The sequence below is a fragment of the Talpa europaea genome, assembly GCF_964194135.1.
Source record: "Talpa europaea genome assembly, chromosome: 12".
Lineage (NCBI taxonomy): Eukaryota > Metazoa > Chordata > Mammalia > Eulipotyphla > Talpidae > Talpa > Talpa europaea.
In genome coordinates, this window is record NC_140079.1 from 32,091,495 (window position 1) to 32,110,958 (window position 19,464).

At 53.5% G+C, this 19,464-nt stretch overlaps 1 protein-coding gene across 2 annotated transcripts in view; it reads right to left on the reverse strand.

The window, feature by feature from the left end:
- The window catches only part of IGSF9B (immunoglobulin superfamily member 9B), a gene marked incomplete at both ends in the record, with an annotated part of 48,885 nt that extends 37,685 nt beyond the window's left edge, over positions 1-11,200 (reverse strand). For both annotated transcript variants that reach the window (XM_084249076.1, XM_084249075.1), the window contains 2 exons: positions 761-958; positions 11,137-11,200. In XM_084249076.1, the coding sequence (XP_084105202.1) occupies positions 761-958; positions 11,137-11,200 (262 nt within the window). The remainder of the gene's footprint in view (positions 1-760; positions 959-11,136) is intronic.
- Between the last annotated feature and the right edge of the window lie 8,264 nt (positions 11,201-19,464).

The following is a 19,464-nucleotide window of genomic DNA, read 5'->3' on the forward strand; positions in this document are numbered from 1 at the left end:
TGTGCTCATGTGCACATTCACATGTGCACACACACATGCACACTCCCATACATGCACACTCAAGCACACCTCTCCTGGCCTCGCACCTTCCTCCCTGGAGGGCAGGCACTGGCAGTGACTCACAGTGAGGCCTCTGCTAGCAGGAGTAATTGCAGAGAAAGACACCAAGGGGCCAGGAAGAGGGAGGCTGGAGCAGTGGTGGAAGCAGAGAGCAGGCGCCCAGCAGTGGCACAGTCTGGCATAGACAGCTAAGAGGTTTACTTACTTTCAGGGATGGGATGAGGTCCCAACTTCAGAGCCAGAGGGAGGGAGTGGGCGAAGCCAGACAGAACAAACCCTCCAGCGGCTGCCAGCAGCCTGGCCCAGGATGGCAGCTCTGACTCAGCTTCCTGCCTGCACAGAACTGCCCTCCTGCCTGACCTCACTCTGTGTCCCTGATGCCTGCCTCTGCCCCATGCATCCCTGGGCTGTGCTGCTCAGGAGGCTGCATGCCTACATCACTTACCTACTCCTCCCTCTCCCCCTGCCACTTAATTAAAACCTAATAGAGCTCAAAGGATGGGAGGAAAGAATCAGACACCATGGAAAACAGACATAACAGACCAGTGAGAAGAAGGCAAGTGGCAACGGAGATGAAGGCAGAAAGAATGTGGTCATGTGACCACTGGGAGCAGGAGGGCCCAGATGGAAGAGGGGGCTGTGCCTAAAGCAAGGAGAGGAAAGGGGTGTGCAGGGAAGCCCCCACTGGTCCCAACCTTACCTGCATACTCTGGGTCCACATGGGGGGGATAGTAGCCAAACTTGATGAAGATAGGGATGGGCACCCCAAACTTGAACCACTCTACAACATAAGGCGGGGGCTGCCCCGTCACCGGGTGGATCACGTCGCATCGCAGGACCACAGCCTCGCCAGCTCTCGCCGTCACAAACTCGGGCTCCTCTCGAAGGCCGTGGGCACCTAACAGGAGAGCAAAGTGGGAAGGCAGAAGAGGAGGCGGCAGGAGGTCCTGCCCAGGCAGCCCCGGAGGCAGCCCCTGCCACCTCCAAGGCCCTCTGCCCCGGCCCCTGGCCCTCCTCCCTCACTCCTCAGAGGGTCCCCAGTGCACGTGACACCCCTCTTCCTTCTCTGATCACATTCCCTAAAGCCCTGAGCCTCCTCACATCCAGGAGCCTGAGGAGGAAGAGGAGAAGATAGACAAGGAGGAGGCAAAAGGGAAAGATCCTCTCAAGTTCCACACACCAATCCCAGGCAGAGCCGTGATCATGCTCTCCCCTGGGATGTGCGGCCTAAGAATTCTGAGAGGTCTGGTCAGTGAGAAGGTGGAGGGCCTGCGCCTCCACGCTGGGGACCCATGGCCAGAGCCAGAGCCAGGGGAAACATGGCTCCCTTCCTGCCTGGGAGGAGCCAAAGAGCCAGTGGCCTTCTCCGCCCCACCCCCAGCTCAGCCTGATGTTTGCGGCACAAAACAAGAGTACTCCACACAGGAGCAGGGAATCCCTGACAAGCAGAACCGAGGCTGCTCATGGCAGCACCAGAGGGAAAAGCCCACAGGCCTGAGCTGGCCTCTCCAGGCCCCTCCTCCTCTGTCCTCAAGCCTGCCTCAGAAAGAGGGGAGCAGGAAAGGCCTGCAGCTTTCTCATTCCCCAGCCCCAAATCTACAGACTGAGGAGCCCCACATCAGCACCATTAGGATGGCAGGCACTGGGAACAGAGGGGGGGGGGCAAGAGCTAAGGGAAACCATTCCATCTCTGGCAGAGGACAAACCACACAGGTAGAAGGGATGCACCAGACCCCCGGCAGGGGAGAAGGGGAGACCAAGACAGACCCAATGCAGCCCCCAGCCACAAGCGGGCAGATGCAGCAGAGAAATTAACTGAGACATCACTTCAGGCACCTCACTCCTGGTCCCTCAGCAGCCCAGTTCCACGGCTGTAGGGGAGGGGAGGTGGTTCTAGACAGAAATGCAGCCCATCTTCTGGTCTGACACTCCTCTCTCCCACACCAGGCCTCTGTGCCCACAAAGCACCTTGTCCAGCTTATCTGCCAGTGAAAGTGAAGTCACCCCCTCCTGCCTGTCTCGCACTACACAACACAACCCAGGCTTGCTACAGCTTTCCCCAGGCTGTCCCTCCCATCCCAGGACCCGCCAAGCCTTCCAGGCAGCACCGAGGACAGCAACTGCGCCACTGAGGTTCACCGCCAGGGGGCGCTAGCGCTCCCACCACAGATGAAGCAGGAGAGGATGCACCTGTCTGGGGGTATGTCGGTCTGGGGTGCCTCTATGTCTGACACTTATTGCATCTCACTGGTTTTACTTCCCCCTTTCTCCTGTGTTTCTCTCCTATTCCTGCTCTTGTCTCTCTTTGTCTCTCTGAGTCTCTGTGCCTCCTCAAGTCTCTGTGTCTCTGACTCATTCTCTTTAGATCCCACTCTATACGGGTGATTCTTTCTACTTCCCTGTCTCTCTCCTTGTTTCTGTGTCTGTCAGAGTGTATGCGTGTGTGTGTGGTGTTTGTACTGGGGGAAGATGTGGATTCCTGTCTTCCTGTGCGAGGGGAAGGGATTCTGCCTGCTTGTCTGTGTGGAGGGGCCTCTGTGTGCTTGTGGTCCCTGTGTCTGCATCCCTCTCGTGTCTGTCTGTATGTTGTCTGTGAGTCCCTTTGCTTCTCTTTCTCTCTCCCCCTCCCCCTCTCCCTCTCTTCCCCTGCAAGTTGCGGAAGGAGGAGGAGGCAAGCCCTTCCAGAAGCTGATTGGCTCCTGGTGACATCACTGTTTTCTAGAGAAAGAGCTAAGATCACAGAGTATTTTTGGAGCAGAGCAGAGTGCTGCGCTCACCTGCCAGAGGCCCCAGCAGGTTTCCTGGCCCCCACCCCTCAACCCTGCTTCAGGCTAAGTTTGAATCCTAGTCCCTCAGGGAAAGCGGGAAGAGAACCCAGCTGCGGCAAGCACCTCCCCCTCCACCCTAGGGGCACCCCGATAGGGACAGAGCCTGCCTCCCAGCATCCAAGAGCACAAAGGCTCATCCTGGACCCAGGAGAAATGGGCACATGCAGCGGATACTGTGAGCAAATGAGCAGGGAAGCATTCGTGTGTGCATGTGTGTGCACACAGGTGTGTGTGTGCACATGTCACTCTTAGCAGAAGGATGTGTGGGTATTCGTGTGCATACATGTGTCACTATTGGGAAAAGACCTGAGTGTGTGTGTGTGTGTGTGTGTGTGTGCTTGCAATATGGGTGTGTGCAGCACAGACTTTTGAGGAGAGGAAAAGAGGAAATACAGAAGCCTGGGGGAAGAGGATGGAGTCATTACCAGAGGAAAGGGCCAGGGTACCTGGTGTGGTGGAGAAGCTGTCCACAAAATGATCTGGCTCCTTCCCAGATCATTGGCCCTAGAGCCTCAGGCAGGAGCAGGAACTGCCATATAACTGGCTACTGATTGCCTGCCTCTGACAGAGAAATTATTGGGGGGTAGAGGGGGGTCCTCTGCCATGGGTTCCCACAGTGCTGGCTGCTCATTTGCACCTAACGCTGCCTCATTCTCACTGCATGACAATGAGCAGCCTCTTTCACACCTCCCTTCACTGGCAGTGGCTCCAGGTCCCCTCCCCCATCCCAAGCCAGTCCCTGCGCTCAGGGTCCAGAACCCCAGTCAACCTCACAGGGGACCCTTTCAACCCAGGAAAAGCAGGTGAAGAGGGGAAGGTAAGATAGGTCTCCCAAAGATGACAGGCAAGGCAAAACGAGGCATGGGGAGGAGGGGCAGAATCCTACATCCCAGCCTTGAAACTCAGACTAATTCCTCCTGGGTTCTGAATCCTGAAATATTGATCAGGTTTCTTCCCCATTTCTTCAACACACACACACACACACACACACACACACACACCATGTTCCCTCACTCTATCACCCACAGGCACTTCTCCCTAAGCGTGATCCTTTCTGAGCCAAAGCATGTCTAATGAAACACTTTCTCCAGAAAAGCTCCATATGAAAAAAAAAGTAAAGAGGCTGGCAGTAAAGAGGGAAAGGGGCTTGATGGAGGAGAACAGATAAACTCAAACTTAGGAAGACACCAAGGCCAAGTCTAAAAGTGAAAGATTCAAGCCGCAATGAAGGAGACACAGGCAGGTCTAGTGCTTACTGGAGACAGGCAGAGCCCCGTTCAGGGAGAGAGAGAAGCCTGCGGAGCACAGAGGACTCAGGCACTGGACCTAGAGCAAGAACCCAGCCAGGGGTCAGAGCAGAGGCTGCAGGTTCAGGACACGGTGGGCTTCTTCCAGCAGAGCTAGCTTCCAACAGAACAGGAAGGAAGGGGTGGGAGGGAGAAGCAGAGGATGGGTCATAGCCTGGAGTGGGGAGGGAGGGGCTATGAGACCCTTAGAACCCTCAAAGAAGCCTGCAGCAGCCCACAGGGATGAGGCTCTGACTTCAGAGGGAAAACAGCTTTGCAGTGGTGCAGACAGGAGGGGCAAACGTACCCCAGATTTCATTTTAGAGAACGCAGGAATCAGCAGTACCCTGAGCGCAGCAAATCTGTATCTTGGGGATCTGCCCAGCCCACTTTGGAGTTGTTCTGCCCCAGCGGGAAAGACAAAGCAGGAGGGTAAAGGAGGGGGTGGCCCCTGTGGTCTGGCTGACCTTTTGGGAAGCCCATAGGGTACAGATGGGCTCTCTGGGCCAGGTGGTACCCAGCAGGCAGCCAAGTCCAGGCTGCCAGTGGTCTCCTATGGGCACAGAACCATGAGCATCCATCCTGGCATGGCCCCACGTCCCGCATGTGCAACCTGGAGTTCTTCCACACAAGCAGGGCCAGGGCAGGAAGCGCACCAAGAATGGGAATGACACTAAATACCAGCAAAGGTAGAAGAGCTGGGCAGGGAGAACCCCAGGAGGACCTAGGCTCTCTAACACCTATTGCATGTGGCCTTGGTGCTGCAGGCCCGACACAAACTTCATTCAACACCACAGCACCCACCTGGCTGAAGGACTGCCCTCTCTGTTTTACAAATGAGCAAACTGCAAGACTACCTGGCTAGGCCATGTGCCTCAGGCAGCATGTGGGGGTTCATTCCTCCTGCCCTACCCTGGGCTCTCCCAGCTGCATCCCTCCCCTTTCCCAGCCGCTGGGTTGGGGGCCAGCCCTGGCCCACCACACTCTCTGGATGACTCTGACAGGCAGACAGACCCCTGCTACCCAGGACGGGAGAAAGATCAGGCTGAGCCTCTCTCAGAAGGTGCTGGCCAGCTCCTGTGGTTCTGGACTGAGCACCATTCTGCTTGAGACCCAGAAGTCTCTGCCCAGGCCTGGCAGTAGCCATAGTGAAAAAGGACTGGCCATGGGGTGAGCAACAGCCTCCATCACTCATGAGTACCAGTCCTCACTGGGGCTTCGTCCTCTTCCTCCTGCTCTTCCTCCTTCTCCGGGCACCAGACTCCCAAACCACAGGCCTGTTGTCTAATAATACCAGCGACAGCCACCACCACCTCCATCTGCTAGCCTAAAAATAATCCCTGCTGAGTCCAAAAACGGCCCAGCCCCCCATAGTTCCCCCAATTTCCCCTCCCTGAGAAGCCAGGAGGTTCCAGGGAATCCCACAGAGCCTCCCACGGAGGTGCACACCCAGAGGGTTGGCATGAGAAAGACAGAGGACAGAATCCCTGTTACCCAAAACAAAGCTGAAGACCACTCTCCAGTCCAAGATGCAGAGGAGAGCTGTGTCCTTGCTGACCTTCGCAGAAGGCAGTCGGGCTAGAGGTCACGGCAACACCAACCTGCCTCCAGCAAGGACCCTCCACGCCCAGCCTAGGCAGGTCTTAAAAGAAGTCCCGACCTACAGTCTCCCCACTGGTGTCCTCACAGTCCTTCTGGCCCCGCTCCACATCAAACCTCTCAAGGTCAGAGATCAGTGATCGGACAGACCCTAGCCAGGAAATATTCTCATCTGCTGTAGAGCATGGCCCCAGGTAGAGAAGGGCAGAAACAGCAGGCCTCCTTCTTCCTACGGGGGTCTTTCCCCCCAACCCTCTCCACTGGGCTCCCCCAGCACCCACAAGGCAGCAACGCTATTACCAACCTTAATTTCCTCCAGGCCAGATTGTATTTCCCAGAGTCCTTTCCCCATGAGCCCCTGACAGGAAGTAGGCAGTAATTCAACCTCTACCCTGTTCCATTAATGGCTCCTCAGCAGAAAGGCCTAGTCACACCCCTCCCTACCTCTCCAACACCTGAGCAGAGGACACCTGCCCCCTGAATGAGCATGCAAATTCTCAGGTGTGTACACATACGTGTACATGTCCAGAGCATGTGTGTGTGAGGAGCCAGCTGGTCAGATAAGGGTACCAGGGGCCCTGTCCACACAAGGCCACACCAGTGGGGGTGGCGAATTCAGCAGGAAATGGAAGCCCCATGTTCACTCACAACGAAGTGTCAGCATTCCCTACGCAGAAGCCAAGAGATGAGGACAGTGGCTCACCTTGCCATTTGTGAAGCCCAGCCTGTGCACCGGCTATTTACCACAGACCTTTTCAGGGGGGCCTGTGAACAGGCAGGAGGTAAGGGAGAGCGGGGTGAGGGGAGACAGAGGACAGGTTGAGAGGAGTTTATCCCAGTCCCCTTTCTTCTCAGGAGAGTGAGGCTGCTGGGACTCCCTCAAAGCCTTGGGGGAATTGTTCTCTAGAACCCCATGGAAGTCCATCTCTGCTCACCAGTCTCCAGCTTATTCATGCCAGAGAGAACAGAAAAGCAGGAAGATTCCTAAGAAAAATAGGTCAGCTGCCTCAGGCAGATGGGCTTGCTCCCGCGAGCAGTGCCCCTGAGGGGACCAAGCTCCAAGCTGCCTCTGCTCCCCGCCCACCCTCTCCTGTCTCCCCAGAGCCACGCCTTCTCCACTCAGGTGTGTTGGGCTCCCTGATGCCACGGCCCCTCCTGAACAAGACACAGATTTTCAGCAACCCCAGGACCTCTGCCTGTGTTTGTCCCTCACTTAGGCTCTCTCTGGGAACTCAAGTATCTCTCAATTCAAACCCTGGGCTAAGCTTCCAACTTTGGAAACTTCTGGGATGCCTAGACTCAGGTGCAAAGCAGGGTGATGAGGAAAGCAAGGGGGCATTCACTCCAAGAGGAGTCTCCCTGTGCTCCACAGCCCTGGTGGGGGGGGGGGGGCAGCAGCTCCCGACCTCATGCCTGGAACCTAATTGTCCCCGTCCTGCTCCATCTCACGGGTGCACACACAAACATGCATACAGGTGTGAAGACACAAACACCATACATGCACACACATAAAGGCATGCATACACATGCACATGTGGGCTAACATGATCACGTGTGCAAGCACACAGAGACATGGGCATGCACACAGATGTGCACACACAGTCAGGCAAGTGCTTACACCTTCAGACAGCTCGCGCCAATGACAGCTCTTTTCACAATTCAGATCCACTCTTCACACAAGCTGCTTAACCCATCTTAGGGAGCAGAGAGAAGCTCTCCCCTGAGATCCTGGTTCCGGGCCTGAGAAGGCATCAGGATGTGTGGGGGAGGGAGGAGATGTTCATGGAGAAGTACCTTCGGTCTCAGACCTACTCCACCTACAGGCTCACCTCCCTGCCCTCACTCCCCTGGCACAGCACCCAGGAAGGCTGGGACAGAGAGCCAGCAGAGCCAGCACCCAGCAGACCGAGGAGAAGTAGCGGCAGCAGGCAGGCTATGAGGACCGCACCCTGGCTGGGGACCGGGCACCGGGAAAAAGCATGCCAGGAAAGGGAGGGGCAGAGAGAGCTGCTAGGTTGCTGCATTCCCCAGCTAGGCAGCCTCTGCTCTGAGGGTAACCAGAGCCTGGTTTTCTGTCTCAGAGCTGTAATCATGAAACCAACCAGTTCTGGGGCCTGACAAGTTCAAGTCCAGCAGATGCTGGGCCTCAGGCCAGCAACTGAAGATGACGCCTCCTGCTACCCCTCTCTTGTGCCATTTCTAACACATCACTCAGCTTGCCCCAGGATGCACACACTAGACACACCCCTTCTTGCAGCACGTGTGTGGCAGATGAACACACATGCACACACTGCGCAGCTACTTCTCTGGTTCTGAACCTCCCCCCTCGTATCTTCTTTGCCAAAGGGACGGAGGAAAGGTCACAGCCAGGCAGAGAATAGAGGGTATTGGCCCAGCTACCGGCAGGAGCTCGGGATTCTGTAGTCAGAGATAATCCAACCACAGGATCTGGGGTAGACAGGAGGAGGAAGCCCAGACTTCCCCTTCCCAATCAGCCTCAGAGTCCGTCCAGCAGAAACCAGTCCTCCCCCAAGCTTGCTCAGCAAATCTGGGATGCTGAGACTCCAAACCGTTTTCCTGGCTCCAGATATCTTTGGTCCCTCACCATGGACTCAAACCAGATACACATAGTTAAAGTCAAAAGAGAGAGTCCATTCCTTTTTCTGTCTCAACCCTACACTGCCCAGGGGCCATTCTCTTTCAGCCCTCTACTGGAACAGACCCTGCTTCAGTCAAACCTTAAGAGAGAAATCTCAAGCCCCTCCCCCTCAGGAATCTCCCAGAAGTCACCTCTGTCAGTTCAGGGGGAGAACAGCTGAGCTCTCACAGGGAGCCAGCAATTTGAGCACTGACGGGTGTTTCTCTCCGAGCAGGCCCCCTCTTCCTCTCTCCAGAGGCTGGGATGCTATGAGCTGCCGGCCAGCTGGACGCTCTGCGTCCTTCCCACAAGCCTCTGGCCACCGATGAAACTCCAGTTATGCAGATCTTTCAAAGGATTTCCAAGCAAGCCCGAGGCCTGCTCACTCTGCACATCTCCCTGGGAGAGAGAGGGATAAGAGGTTCTCCCCAGACAAGGTCAGCCATGAAAGGGGGCTTGGTTCCCGACTGAGGCAGCCTGCTGAACTTCCCCCAAGACACTCCCAGTTCCCGTTACCCTAAATGGCCAAGGACAAGAAATTGAGAAGGGGCCTGAAACCCCCGATATTGAAATAACAATAATAATAATAATAATAATAATAATATTTATTGAGCATTTACAATGTAACAGGTAGCCATTCAATTCTTTATAGGACTTTATGTTCACAAAAAATCCTGTAAGCTCATACCCCATGTTCCATTGATGCCAGTGATATTTAGAGAGGTTGAATAATGTGTCCAAGGTCACAAGGCCAGGAAAGTGACAGAGCCAGGATTTGAATCCAGGTCATTTGACTCTAGACATAGGTGCTTTTCCATCACATGTAGAGCCTCCTTATACTACAAAGACCCCAATACCAAAAGAGTGTGGCAGGCATGTCAAACCATCACAGACAGCAGGACCTCTTCATGCCCAGAAAGAAGGTATAACCTTCATGCCCAACAACCATCAATATGGGGAAGTCCTTCTTTTGGTCTTGCCATTCTATGTGTTGCTGCAATATAAACCCACTTGCCTTTACCTTGTGCCCAAACTTGCAAAAAGCCCATCCCCTCACCCTGACTTCTTGGGTTTGGAGCCTAACTCAGGGCCTCCCGTCAGTATCTTTTTTATTCAAAGATCCCAGCACATCCTTTTGTGCTTTCAGTGAGAGTCCCATGGCAGGAACATACCAAAAACCAGAGGGGAGGAAACCTAGGGCACTGGAACTACCAGGCTTTCGGGGAAGTAGGAGGCTCAGGCTAGAGACAGATTCTAACTCCCAGCCCCATTCCATGAGCGCTGTGCTCATCCTGATGTCAGTATCCCACCCGACAGCTGGAAAGGTTTAAATCATCCAGGTTAAGGTAACGTTTAACAAAATCCCCTTCCCTCAGCCCTCGGAGTCTGTTTACAGACACCACCCCCACCCCCAATAGCAAGGGAGACATATTCCATTCCAGAAACTTTCTCAAAGCACCTTCCCTTCCCCCTACACATCCCCAGAAAAGGTGACAAGCGGCTCCGGTAGAAGTCACCTCCTGCCAGCCCCTTTCCATGGAGCTGGGAGCAGGTTTTCCGGGTGGCAGGTCCTCCTAGCTGACTTCACCCACCGACCGGGTCTCTCCAGCAGGCATCTCCTCCAGCCTCTGTGGACTTGCCGCAGCTGGGTTGTGTCTGCGCTCTGAGAACCGTGAACTCACAGAGTCCTGGCACCCTCCAGGCTCCGCTCCTATTTCCATACAAGGGCCGAGAGCCTGGGGTGCCACCCAGAGGCTTGCTTGTCGCTTCGCCCGTCTCCAAAGCAAAAGCCCGCGCGCTCGCGCACGCAACACCCAACTCACTGGCTTCTCCCTTTCCTCTTCCCCAGGTCAGACGCAGAAACCGAAAGAGAAAAACCTCTCCCGGCTTCGTGAAGCAGCCATGGGGACTCCCCCCGACCAGGTCTCCCTCCCCCCCCCACCCCCCCCGCCAGCTCGGCCTCGCAGCGGGGAGGGCGGCCTGGGGTCGGCCCTGCTGGAGCGCGCTCCCAGGGAACTTTTGCCTGGCCCCGGCCCAGGTGCGGTTGAAACAGGCGCGGTTGTCAGAAGGACCAGCCCAAAGCTGACCCTCCTCGGAGCCGGTCGAGGGACCCCGGGGCTTAACCAGTTCTTCCCCTCTCCGGGGTTTTAGCCCCCTCCCCCCCAGGAATCTGACCTCCCGCAGCTCTAATGTAGGGACAAGGGGTGCGAGAGCTGGAGGGTCTGCGCCGCAGGGACGACGATTTCATCCCTGAACCGTGGGTGCCAAGAGTCCCGCGGCTCAGGGTCGCGTCTCCCTGCAAGGGCTTTTCCGCGGAGCGGCGGCGCTGAGCGGGGCTCGAGCGTGCTGCAGCCTGCCGAAGACCCTCAAACTCCCGCAGCCAGAGTTAGGCAAGGCGCCGAGTCCCCAAGCCGGGAGGAGGCGGCGACTCAGGCAAAGGGCATCCGTCTGGGCACGCTGATGTGGGGCCCCGCGGGTCGAAGGTGAGCGCAGTCGACCCGGATCCCAAGGCGTCTTTTCCCAAGTGCCGGGCAGCCCGTGAGCTCGGGTTCCTTCCCGGCCCGCCCCACCGGCCCGCGGCCCCCCCACCCCGACCCTCCCGGCGGTACCCAGAGCGCGCCTGGCCCGAGACCCAGCCTCGTCCGCGGAAAGGCGCGGCGCTCCGCAGGGCAGGGGCTGGGAGCGCCAGGGAGGGGCAGAGAAGGGACGCTGCACTTCAACTCACCTTGAGCCGCAAGACCTCGGATGCTGATCACACTTGCTATCAAAGTGGCCACATACCAAATCATAGTACTACCGCGCGCCAGCCAAGAGCCTCATCCTATCGCAAAGTGCTCCTGCGCCCGCACGCTTCTTGCGCCCGAGCGCCCACTCACGCCCGCTCGCGCCCGCCTACGCCCCGCGCCGGTGCTCCTGCAGCCCGGGTGGCCCGCTCTCCATCCCTCCCCAGCTCCGCTGGGCTCGGCGCGCAGCCTCCCCGGCCCCCGGCGCAGCGGCACCTGCACTACTAGCCCAGGCGGAGCGCAGCCAGCTCCAAGGTGAAGCCTAGCCGCGCCGGGCCTCCGGGACCGCCCCTGCCACCCGCCCATTGGGCGTCACCCACCAGCCTGGGGGCCGATTGGCTCGAATGTCTGCCCGTCGCGACGCGAAGGAGGCGAGCCCATTTCAAGGTGCGTTGAAGTGTGGCGAGCACAGAGCCGCAGAATCATGCGCATTGCCAGGAAAAAGGCGTTGTAGCGACTCGGCTCTGTGCTGGTCTGTGCTCACTCTGCATGGCAAGTTTGTGGGGAGGGAAAGGGTAGCACCTGGGGCTTGCTAACGGGACCCTCGGGAGTCTCAATTACCCCTGACAGGTCTGAGGGGACGTCGCCCCCGCCCACCCCGGGAACCCAACATCCGGTTTCCATCCAGCAAAAAGCAGTTCCCGGAGGACGACACTGATTCAATGATGGGGAAACCCAGGAACCGGCAGGCTGGGAAAGCTTGGGAACGTCCTTCGCTGGAGATCTCAAAGAGGTCACGCGCTACCTTCCCCACCCCCACTCCTTTCCACACCCGGACTCTCTTTCCCTCAGCCAAGCAACCCCTCCTACCCAAACGTGATGTTAAGTGAAGCTCCTTCCTGCCTGAAGGCAGGGGAATGACTAAAATGACCTCTCAAAGTCGCTAAGAATTAGAATGAGTCATCGGCTGGGCTCACGAGTGTCACAGACCCCCTCTGAAACACGGGTACATTCACACTGCACCCCCAGTGTGCTGGTCATCCTTGCTCATCATTACTAAATCTCCAGTTAGAGCAATAAAAGTTTTTTTCCCCTCTTCTAAAACAGGCTGCCTCCTCGTGCACAAGATTCCTCCCCTGCCCACCTAACTAGGTAGCCAGCCCTATCTCAGCTGCATGAAGCCAAGGTGGTTTGGGGTGGGCTTGGGAGGGCAGTTGAGGGGTTGGGATGGTGGGATCCATGAAAAAAGAAGGTGGGATTCTCATTCCTACAGAGGAATATAGAGGAGGAAATTGGAAGCTCTTCCTATCTCTCCAACATTCCCTCATCCCCTCCCCCAATACAGTTGTATTTGCAGAAGAAATAAATGAGTGTCATGGAAACATCTACAAACAATCACCTCACACCAGCGTTCTGAGGCTGCAGTGAAGATGTTTGTTCTTTCAAGGAGTGGAAGCAATGGAGAGTATGGCGCAGCTCCCCAGGGTTGGCCAAGGAAGACACACAGAGAGGCAGCAAAGGAGAACTCGGGAATTTTGCCCTCTCAAATCACTTATTAACCACAAAGCACTGACTCTAGGACAGAATGCTCCCATAAGAAGGAGAGGTGCTTCTGGGAAAACACACACAACATACACTGAGAGTGGTCTTGAACACTAGAGGAACAGACTTCCGGGAAACCTGAATCCTCTTTAGCCAGCAGATGGCTACTGTCAGCCAGCAGATGGAAGTCTGGGACCCCCCCAGCTGAACAGGAAATGCACCTTGTGAAGTCTTAGCATCTGGATGTCATCCAGGGAACCTGAGCTCTTGAATACCCTTCTACCCAACTCACCCATTCCAGCCATGCATGTATACATAAGACCCCTACCTCTGGGACATCTTTCCTGAGTCACTCTTGAGGTTATTTTTTTTTCTGGCAAGGTGCCTTTCTTGGGAGATGAAATGAGTTGGGAGCTCTAGACCCCTTATGATAAGCTAATTCCTAGCTGAGGACAACAGCTCCATCATCAACACATACACACAGACACACACACACACACACACACACTTTCTCAGGCTCCTAGGGCTGTAAAGTCTTACTGAAATCCATTTGCAGAACTGATGATAACAAGATTCTTCTTCCAAACCCTTAGGCTGCTAACTGGCCTAGAGAGATGCTTGATCCCCAAGGGCTACCCCAGTTCCTAGTCCTTTATAGGTATAAACAAAGCAGAAGAATGAGAGCATCTGGGCCCAGAGAAACATCCTTGCAGTGGCCTGCAGAGTAAGCGGGGAGGATGAAGCCCCTCTAATAGTCACCTTGACTGTATTTGCTTGACCATCTATTTTGTGCTATGCTGTGTATTTGTTTTTACTATGGATTTAAAACTGTCACACTAGAAGGGAAAAAATAAAACAGATAAAAAGCTTAAGATCTTGACTTGGTTTAGGAAGGATTTCCAAAGGAACTATCTAAAAAGGAGACTAAGTTTCTTCTGGTTAAGTCTATTAGAAACAGTATAACAAGTGAGCTAAGGCAGAGAGGATAGAGGAACATGCTGAGATACGAAGGGAAAGTTGGCATCATTATCATAAGGTGTATCTCAGTTTGGTTTCACAGCAGCTCAAAAGAGATGTGCTGTATCAGGTCACCGTGAAGAATGAGGGTCATTAAATATCGTCCTCATATGGCTAATCTCTGGACCCGGGAGGGATAGACACTCCCCAGTACCGTGAACATCCATTGGGGTGTTCGAGGTGAACATGGACCTCAGCTGTCCAAGAGGGACCTGTGGGAAGGGTGTAAGACACTCCAGTGAGCAGTTCTCAGGTGTACCTGACTAGTGAATGTCACACAAAGGTACACCTTCTGATGTCAATAATAAATGCCATTCACATATCAGGTATGGGGGTATATGTCATCCCTCCCAGTTTTTGGAAATCCAAAATCCAAAATAAAGTCTCATTAGTTACTTCATGAAAAACCCTATCTAGCCACCTACCCACACATCCCTGGAGGCCCTTGAAAAGTGCTGGCCAAAGCTTCCAGTGTAGAAAGAGAGGACACTATCCTTACTCCTTCCTCACATCCACTGAACAGAGAGGACTTAAAAACAACAGTTCAGGGCTTCCCCGGTGGCGCAGCGGTTGAGCGCTGGGTTCCGAAGCTGCCTGCAGCCTATGCAGGGTCGGTTCGATCCCCGGCTGCTCTGCTCCCCAGCCACCAGAGGAGGGTCCCACATGGCGCGCAGACCTCTCCTGCCGCCCGCTGCTCCCCTCAGCAGTGTGCTTCGGTCCTTCTGCCTGCTCTGCTCCCAGCTCTGTGTCTGGTGAATTCTCTCACCCTCCCGTGCTTCTGACTGTACCGTGTTTGTATGAATGAATAAATAAATAAATATTTTTTAAAAAAAAGAAAAGAAAAGAAAAGAACAGTTCACTCACCTGTTACCTCTCACCTTCCTCAGCAGGCCCAGACTTCTTTTGTAGAATCTAGGTTAGGGCAGCTGCTTATCAGGAAAAGAAGCAGTTCTAAGTAAAAGTAATTTTTTTAAGATTTATTAATTTATGCATGCAAGAACTGGGGTACAGGCCAGAGGCGTGGGGGGTGAGAAGATTCGCAAGAGACAGAGTGGGGAACAGAACAGGCAGATTGACTGAAATACACTGCTGAGGGGAGCAGTGGGTGAGACAGAAAATGTCTGCTGCATCATATGGGTCAGCTCCTTGACCGGGATCGAACTCATGCTGCAGTGGCTGCAGTCAGCTTCATAGAGCTGCGTCTTAACCCCTTGTGCCACCAGAGAGGCCCCCAGTTCTAAGTTAAAGTAATTTACTCAAAATGAGCACTAAAGAGAATGTTTAATGTTTATATAATTAGGGAACTATATCCGTTATCTTGCCATGTAAAAAAATCCATCCCCAAATGTAGTTTAAAGCAAGAATGGTTTATTTGCTAACAAATCTGCAACTTGGACAGGACTTGGTGGGGACAGCTCTTCTCTGCTTCATATGGCATCTGACCAACTGGGGGAGGGAATTTGTACTTTCAAGATGGCTCACTCACATGGCTAGCAAGTTGATGTTGGCTGTTAGCCAGGGCTGTAGGCAAAGCTGTACTTCTTTTCCATGTGGGCTTCTCCACAGGCTGCTTGGGCTTCCCCACAGCATGGTGGCTGCGTTCCAAGAGCTGGCATCCCAATAGAACCAGGTGGAAAATGTATTACCCTTTATGTCCTAGCTTTCGAAGATGCCTCGCATCACTTCACCAGAGTCAGAATCTTTGCCCACTTCCAAGGCAGAGAATGAAGTTGCCCACCTCTCTGCAGAAGCAGTATCCACGTCACATTATAAGAAGAGCTGGTGGAATGGGAGTAAAGATGGCAGTCATGTGGAGGTGATGCAATCTGCCATGGAAACAACCTCTACAACTTAGACAGAAATGACTGATCTCTAAAGGGAATCCCCAGGGGGAAAATGGGGTTGCAAACAATATCCAGATTTTAGGATTTTCTCACTTTAATTCAAGCTGCTGCTACCAGGCCCAGGCACACAAGGGTGTGAGCTTTACACTTTAAAAAAAATAGGCGAGCCCATTGGTGAAGCAAATCTTTTCACCTGTTTTCTCTTAATACATCAGAAACCAGTCAGCATGTCTTAACAGAACTTGGAAGCAGAGAAAAAAATAAACAAAGGAAATTGGATTTCCGAAACATAAATATCTAATCTTAAGATCTGAAGCAGGAGAAGTGGAGAACTGCTTTGCAGGATTCTCAAACCTTCTTATCGTAAGAATTTTCCATCCACGCTCAAAACACTCACAAAACTTTTCAGGCACCTTGCTCAGCAGCTTCCTTCTCTCCCAGATCCTTGCTTCCTCTTTTGGGTGCGTGACCCTTGGCCTTACATTGTTTTTCTGGACCTGAGTAGCTATTCTATCATTCCACTTTGACACCCTCCCCCAAATTCCTAAGGACCTCTTCTTATTAAAGCTGAAAACTTCATCATGATTCAAATGTCCAATACTGTTCATTGCTCCCCCGGCCAGTTGAAATTCCCCCTGAAGACCACATCTTGCTTAGATGGTGGTGACTGATCCAGAGACAGCTGGTCCTTCCTGGCTTAAGATAATTTTTGTAATCACCATGGGGTTATTTTATGATCTCTCATCCAGATGAGTATGCAAGCACAGAAGGAGAGTCTACCAGCACCCTACCCAATACAGAGAGAGAGCATGACATTGCTGCACACCCACACCTACCCCCCAGCCAGTGCATGAGGTGGACAGAGCACGGCGGAGCAGGCGGGAGAGGACACTTCCACCTGTGAATCAGGTGTGCACACACACACCTGCAGAGCATAATTTTCCCATGTTGATTCTTAAGTGCAAGTTCTTTAAGATGTGTTTGTGGCATCTTACATAGAAATTAACTGATCAAGAAACCAGTCTATGGAATTCTAATCAAACTATATTCATTTCTTGTTGGACTGAAAAGGGAATAAGTTTTCAGAAAGCAGTCCATTTAACTTGGTTCAATGTGTCAGAAAACTAGATAGGTAACTCTTTCAGCCACACCAGCCCCTCTCCTTTGTCTTCATGTCTGTCCAGGATGGTTCTGAACAATCTCAGAGAAGTCATGTTTCTGTGGCTTCATCTAAGAATGCAGGAGATTCTCAGCTTTACATCAGATTTGTTACACAGAACTCAGGAACCCTAATGACAGCCCTCCTGGGTGGGGGTGCCTAAGCATCTGCTCCCACTCTCTGTGCCAACCCTCCCCTTACCGTGGGCTCTGGGCAGCTCTGGCCCACTTGAATATGTCATTGCCTGCCCAGGGATGAAAGCCCCAGCAAAGTAGTGCTGGAACAGAGGGGGAGCAGTGGCCCCTGCTTCTGCACCCTGCCATTCAGGGCTCCACTGAGATATCCCAGCTCTGGCCCTAGCACGCCATGGTCTGGGTCATTCTTTTGTCTGAGTTGTGCTTTCTGTTTTTGTTTTTGTTTTTTAAGATTTATTTATTTATGCACACAAGAGCTGGGGTGTAGGCCAGAGGTGTGGGGGAAAGGGGTGAGAGGATTCACCAGAGACAGAGTGGGGAGCAGAACAGGCAGATTAACTGAAATACACTGCTGAGGGGAGCAATGGCAAGACAGGAGAGGTCTGCTGTGCCATGTGGGCCAGCTCCCTGGCTGGGGAGTGAACTTGTGCTGCCATGGCTGCTGATTCCTTCATAATGCTGAGACTTAACCACTTGTGCCACCAGGGAGGACCCAGAGTTGTGCTTTCTCATCTTTAAAGAGGACTGTAGAAGACAGCGCTAATAAAGGAGCTCAGCATCTACTTGAAAGATGAGACTGATCACTTGGGCCACACTTAACGACATCTGTTGACACAGAACACAGAGAGATGCTAAACCAGGCTTGAGTTGCTATAGAACCAAAGAAGGTGGGGATGGTGGAGATGAGTGAGGACTGAGTGGAGGGAGGGAGGCATAAGCTAAATCTTAAATAAAGGAGAAGAAGAGAGAGCTTGGATAAAAGGAAGCACTGCAGGCAAGGACAACTTCTGGCCTGTGACTCCTGAGGCCAAAGAGCTGCTCCCCCTAGTTCTTAGACACCTTCCTGGTATCTCGCAGGCAGTGGGGGTTAAACAGAGCACTGTGGGAAAGAATGCAGAGAGTGGGGAGAAGGCGATATGGCTGGCATGTCCATGGCACAGGAAGAGGCCTCCATGTTTAGAGTAGAAACTCTGTTAGGGGGAAATGAGGAAATAGGTCAGCAAGAAAAGGTGAGAAGGAGGAGTAGGCAAATAGGAGTAACACGAGGGAGTGTGGGGTTCATTAGAGAGGTAAGAGGGAGGAGGTGAGAAACAGGTCTAGGCCTAAGGAAAGGCTGAGGAGAAAGCATCTTTCTTGACTCAAATAAAACTGAGGCGAGAGAAGTGGGGGTGGGGCCTGACAAGAGGCGCAGGCAATAGTGTGGGAGGGGGCCTGTGCTTCTGCTGTAGACCCACAGATGGATAGTCTGGGGAGGGGAGAGACTAGGCTCTGGAGCCACAGCTGGAGGGCTTTAGGGGTCTATTTTTGGCACACATTCGAGCCCCAGACTCTCATTCTTGGACCCCTCCAAACTTAATTTTCAACCCGCACACAAAAGGGCCTTGTGTAGGAATGCTAGGAGATGCCAACTGCATCTTTATTCCATTGCCTCCTCCCTCCACCCCTTCCCAGAGCCTTGGCATGAGCTTCATTCCACCAGGTGCAGGAAACAGGAAGAGAGGGCTGGGGACCAGATAGGAGCCAGAGGTTGGGTGGAAGCATCAGCCTCGCCCTCCCAGCACTGTGATTCCCTGCTGTCTCCTCTCTGACTACCCACCCCCCCACAGCTCCCCTACCCTCACCTCTGCCCCTCTGTTCAGGTCCCCTCCCCCCTGCTCTGATTGCCTCCTCTGTCAGGAGACCTCACTTCTCAATTTTCTCTCCTTCTCCTCCTCCCTGTCCCTCCCCTTGTTGGGTTTTGGAGTGGTATGAAGAACCTAGAGACAGAACCAAATTTATTCTTGGGAAAACATCCATGACAGAGAATACCACAGCAACAAATTTCCATGGTGCTCCAACATGGCAGGAAGGAGAGAATTCTGTACTCTGAGGCAAAAAACCTGAGTCCCATCCCTGCCTTACAGCTCCAAGATTATGTCCTTAAGCAAGTTGTATAATTTCCTTAAGTCTCATTGGGAATTTCATCAATTTCCAAACACTTAACCAGCAGCTGTCACCCACAAATAGGTATTAAGCACCTAATGTGAGCCAGTCACCCTACTGGGTGCAGGATGAGTCATGCAGACCTGGCCCTTGCCCTCGGAGAGCTCACAGCTCATAGCCAGTGGGGTTTTTCAGAAGAATAGACAAGCTAAAGGGTTAGCACAGTGGCCAGTCTGTAGTAAGTGTCAAGGAGCTACTAGGTACACAAGGTATACCAGAAGCCTGGTGAGGAGAGCAGTCTGGCCTCCATATTCCCCAAGGGGTGCAGTTACCATAGCTCTGGTTAAAATTAGAAGGTATTACAGAATCCCTAACCTTGTTTGCAGTCCAGCATCTGTTTCGAGGTGGTTAGAAATTGGGGAACAAACCTGAGAGAGTGGAGACTCAGTCACACAGGAGACAGGATTGCCCAGTCCAGGAGGACACCACCGTATGTGAGATGCCGGTATGTTGAGAAGGGTGTGTTCCTGTGGGTGAGATGGAAAAAATACTAATAGATAATGAAGGATGGGGACTCTTGGACAAAGGTGAATTCATCCAGAGCCCTGACTTCTGAGGGCTTGAAACTCTGCTGCCTCCCTTCTCCCTTTC